The 5001-nt window shown below is 39.3% G+C and overlaps 1 protein-coding gene across 1 annotated transcript; it reads right to left on the reverse strand.

The window, feature by feature from the left end:
* On the reverse strand, positions 1–4383 carry LOC106329387 (WAT1-related protein At2g40900-like). Its single transcript, XM_013768031.1, has 7 exons — positions 4031–4383; positions 3878–3940; positions 3662–3778; positions 3260–3488; positions 925–1083; positions 622–773; positions 1–529 (listed from the first exon to the last, which is right to left on the reverse strand). Exons 1-7 carry the CDS (start codon positions 4216–4218, stop codon positions 268–270), a joined length of 1170 nt encoding a protein of 389 aa, XP_013623485.1. The 5' UTR covers positions 4219–4383; the 3' UTR covers positions 1–267.
* Positions 4384–5001: the final 618 nt, after the last annotated feature.

Genomic DNA, 5001 nt, shown 5'->3' on the forward strand with positions numbered 1-5001 from the left:
GAAATACAATCTTTGTTATGTATTTTCATTAAATCTACAATATAATGGTATGTAGCAGTTGGATATGAATACCAAATGCAGTGATTTACATATATGCTTATTTAATGATCAAAATGGATGGTTCATTAATCCTTGGTTACCCCAGAGAGTCAAAACTATAAATAGATCTTTTGAAGGAGGGGAAGGAATTTAAACTAAGTATCAAAAAGAAGTTACTCTTTTCCCCAATTTTGCCTCAAACAAAAACCATCTAGTTAGCATCGTGAATCAATTATCCACATTTTCACTATAAAAAACCATAACCGCCAACGATGATTCCTTCTCAGCTGCCTGAACTTTCCCGGTTTCAACATCCTCATCAGCTTCTTTGATTTTCGGCATTATTGTGAGACCATAATTTCTACTACAACGCTTAACGGCTTCTAAAACAGGGTTATCTTCACGGTATAGTTCCTCACCGATATCGTCTACGTGCTTTCCCCATAACACAGCATAGACCCCTACCGTCAAAACAACAACTCCAAGAACCCTGAAATATAAATTCGGGTTTAAATTAATTAACACGATAGGACAAGACTAAACCAGGTATATATCATAATAAACCGGTTGTTGTTAACATACCCTCCAAGGTAGATTCCTTGCTCGAGAACGAACAAGCTCATTACGGAGACAATTACAACGACAAGAGGGTTAAAAGCAGTGACGAAGACAGGCCCTTTTCGTTGCATCATAAGTCCTTGAACATAGTAAGCGATGCTGGACGACATTATTCCCTATAATTGAACCAATCACATATATAAGTATCAATTTATCCATCATTGCTTAACATTTTACCAAAAAAAAAAACATTATCAGTCATTTGTGTATTGATCGTTGCATTATATATAAAAAAAGTTGCTTGAACTTTAAAGGAAGAGAACGGACCGCGTAGGCAGAAGCGAGAAGGTTCATGTCAAGACCTATGCTCAAAGCAGAAGGATTGTGTTCCATTACGAAGGTTAGGGCTAATGATTGTAACGTTCCCATGAAACACACCATGGTTGATAACGAGAGATGGGCTGAGTATTTCTTCAAAGTCGATGCCTAACAAAAATATAATAAAAAAGCACATAACCCCTAATTAGTTAGATCCATATAAATTTATATATCCTATACAAAATGTATAGAGTAAAAGCCGTGATAAGTTTTAGTCCAATCCTTTTTCGTCTGATTTTACTGCAGCTTAATATTTTAGATTTGTCAATGTAATAAATCAATACCTAAATGCTGTAACATATAATTCAGATCTCAGAATAATATAAAATATATATTTTAGTATATGTAATCAACTTAAACAAAAGCACGATCTAGCCCTGACTTAGCGAGAGAAAGTTTCCAACTGCGCATGCTGTTCGCCCTAGCCTCTTTTCTCTCTAGCACAGAACCCAAGGAGCCGCATCTCTCGACGCCGGCGGTGGTTCAGCTTGCCGGCGTCGCCATTCATCTCCAGTCATGTCTCCAGTCACCGTCTTCTGCATCTTCGTCACTTCTCTGTTCACTTCTCTGTTCAGTTTCTTCGTCGTCGGTGCTGTAGATGGGTTATGTGGCTTGGTCTCAAGCACTACTCAGAAGAACACCGGTGGACCTGTCGTCAGCTCCTCTGAAGTCCACTGCGGCTCCTCTGCTCACTGCATCCTCTCCCGCGACGGCCCCTTCAACTAGAGCATCAGATCTGAGGTTTGTATCTCTGGGATTAAGGCTCCTCGCCAGAATCATCCCCGTCCCTCTTCGTCGACATCACCTCCCATTCTCCTCATCTCCGCCAGCATCAACGACACCACCGTCTCATTCCCATGTCGACCAGGCGGAACCGTCACCACTACCACGCTGAGCGCCGTACCTCATCATACAAGTGGAACCATCAGATCCCTTATCCCGAGCATAGACTCGTAAGATCTGGTAGTTTCTGCATCTCCAAAGCGCCTCCACCATTCCACGCCACCTCAGATCCCTTCCTTAACGCTGTGACTCCGCCCTGCTGCCAATAAACCTCTCTAGACTACACCGTGCATCAATGCCGCTCCGGCGTAGTCTCCTTCACCACCGCTGCGAACCTTCGCCGCTCTGGACGAGGAGGCGTCTCTCAATCGTGTAGCATCGCGTTTTCGTCAGTTCAGAGTCCAGATCCGCTCACCACCTCCGCCTCCAACCTGCACCTCTCACCAACCATCGCCAGTTTCTTTGCAGGCTTTGATAATGCCGTGTTTGAATCAGTCATCGAGTCAACACTGCGTCAACGCCAAGGACTCTATGGAGATAAGCTATTCCGAGTAGACCTACTGTCATCTCCGTCAACTGCAAGAACCTGTCCACCCCATCTTCACCTTCTTCCTCACCTAGGAAGTGAAACCGAAGAATATCAGTTCGCTCCTCCACTGCCATGTGCTCTGACTCCAACAAGTCGGAGGAAAAATCCGAAGTATTGTGCAAGGAGACTCGACCGTCCCGAAACATTCAGCCTCTTACCCGACGTTTGCTCAAACACGCTCAACCAGAACGAGTGCGATGAAAATATGCTCAGGTCTATTCCGGCTATAAACTATTGGCTTCGACACGGTAATGTTGAGGTCCAAGGTTTTGACCCGATTGAACCGTTCACTCCGTCATCCAACTCCCCTGTCCTAAGCGTCACTATGAAGGCTAAGTTAGCTTTTGAGATTCACCTAGTCTCGTTGAGAAGCTTTGTTGAGTTTAGAACTGATCGTGTAAACTTCAGTACCAAATCCAGTCATATAGGACTTCTTCTTCTCGGTGTTGCCCAAGGTCCTAGAGCTTCTCACCAAAAGCTCTTGGCAGGTAACAATCCAGTCGCTTCTCATTGGTGTATCAACGTCGATTTCGACAATCAATTGTTCTCGCGAACAATCTCCTTAGGGATTAGGGTGAAACTTCTCCATGGGGTTCTTCATCTTGCTGAGCTTGACTCGCCTCTTATAGGCTTTATCTTTCTATGTTTCATAATGCTTTCTACTTTCGTTTTACCGTCGAGCATGACTCCGGAATCTTCTGTTTCAGTTGTAAACTCTTACGCTCCTTGATCTTTAATATAAATTTGGTGTTACAAAAAAAAAAAAAAAAATCAAATTAAACACTTTAGCTTATTCATAGGCCAAACTAAGGGTTTATTGATATATATCAATTCAAACAATCTAAGAGTAAACCAAAATCTCAGGAAACTGTAACACCAACTACTTTCTTAGTTTGGATCAATAAATGATACCTGAAGAATGAAGAACGAAGCCCATGAGAGGGAGGCGACAAGGAGAAAGGCGGTGGCTTTAAGATAATTACCGGCCAGCGGCAAAGAGGTGGTGGTACTGAGGTGAGATCGGGAGAAATTGATGAAAGGACCTTTGTATAATATCACCAATATGGATCCAACCAATGTTACTAAAGTCCCCACCACTTTCACTTGACATCTTACTTTTCTCATCTCCACTTTCTCCATCCTTTTTATATTCAAATATTCACATAAAACACGTTAATATTTAACAATTTATGATATTATAACATACATATTGTACTATACATCTTTGTATGAATTGGTGCATATCCACGTATGACAATATAAATAAAATATTGCTTTTATGTATCTATGTATGCATCATGCATGTGTATGTACCTGAAAAGAGTGGCGAGGATAAAGGTAATTGCCGGCACGATGTTGCTGACGGCCGATGAAAACGTCGGAGATGTGAGTTTCAGACCGATGTAATATAGATTTTGATCAATTACAGGCCTGTTTGATTAAAATCATATTTTAGCCTTATAATTGTAACAATTTTGTATACATTCAACAAGACAAGTTTAATTTCGGTTATGGTTTAAGAAGACTAACCCAAGAAGAGCAAGAACAAATATGTGCATGAATATTGGAAACGTTATCTTTGACCTCACTTTCCTAAAATCCACCATCACATAAATATCATAAAACTCGCAAAACAAAAATTAACTGTGTTATCTTAAAAACAATATGAACTTTTTAATGTACCTTTCGGAGAGAAATGAAAAAGGTGCAATCGCGGCAGTGGCAAAAGCGTTGCGATATGAAACAAGAACGTAATGGCTCATACCACGGTCAAGGACGGCTTTAGTGACCAGGTTCATACCGGCGTATCCGAACTGAAGGCAAACCATTGCAAAGTAAGGTTTAGCTGATTCTGACATCCTTAATCCCATCTTAATTGCTTTTTAAGGTTTTAAGACAAGAAAAATTAAACAAAATTTGGGGATATTTATGATCTTTGAGGATGACAAAGATGTCAAAGATTTGTGTTTGTATATAAGAGAAATGAGTTAGGAATAGGGAGAAGATAAACACTTAGAGAATATGTATTTTTTTCCGAAGAACCAAGTGGTGAGGTTCATTGTATTTATATGCACAATATTCGGATTTTTCAGTGTTCTCTGCTTTCTCCTTTTCGTTTCTCTTTTCTATATTTGTTATTAAATTTTATATTTATTATAATAACTTCATATACATGAATTAATTATCTTTAAAGTAAGTGGATATATAGATCATTCTACATATAAATATTCGGTTTAGTTGACTTCATGAACCCAATTATATTAGGTAAATAAAACTTGTGGCTACTTAAAGTCTAGATTATTAGTGTGATTGATGTGGAACAGGTGAGTGTTTAGTTTTGTAAGATCGTTTTTTTTCGTGTTTTGTTTGAAGTGCAAATAGAACGACATAAAACGATATTTTCATTTTTTTCTCTTGCTCCATTTTATGTTTCCTTCGTTAAAGTAACTTTATAGTTTAAGGTTTTGTTGGCTAACTTATAGTAGGAATTTGACAAATCGACCAACATGACCACTACGAAAAGATCTCATTGTAATATGGGTTATATACAAGTATATGTAGTAAATATACAAAACAATATTTTGTACAGTCATCTATGAAGGTCACAAAGTACTTTTTATCACCTCTAGTTTGTAAGTATTTTAAATCACATA

This window comes from Brassica oleracea, chromosome C3 (assembly GCF_000695525.1).
Source record: "Brassica oleracea var. oleracea cultivar TO1000 chromosome C3, BOL, whole genome shotgun sequence".
Classification (NCBI taxonomy): Eukaryota; Viridiplantae; Streptophyta; class Magnoliopsida; order Brassicales; family Brassicaceae; genus Brassica; species Brassica oleracea.

Coding starts and splice junctions, on each gene's coding strand:
- LOC106329387 (XM_013768031.1), bottom strand. CDS start 4,218: ATGGGATTAAGGATGTCAGAATCAGCTAAACCTTACTTTGCAATGGTT. Junction 1,084..3,259: donor CTTCGTTCTTCATTCTTCAG/GTATCATTTATT, acceptor TATTTTTGTTAG/GCATCGACTTTGAAGAAATA. Junction 530..621: donor CAAGGAATCTACCTTGGAGG/GTATGTTAACAA, acceptor TTTATATTTCAG/GGTTCTTGGAGTTGTTGTTT.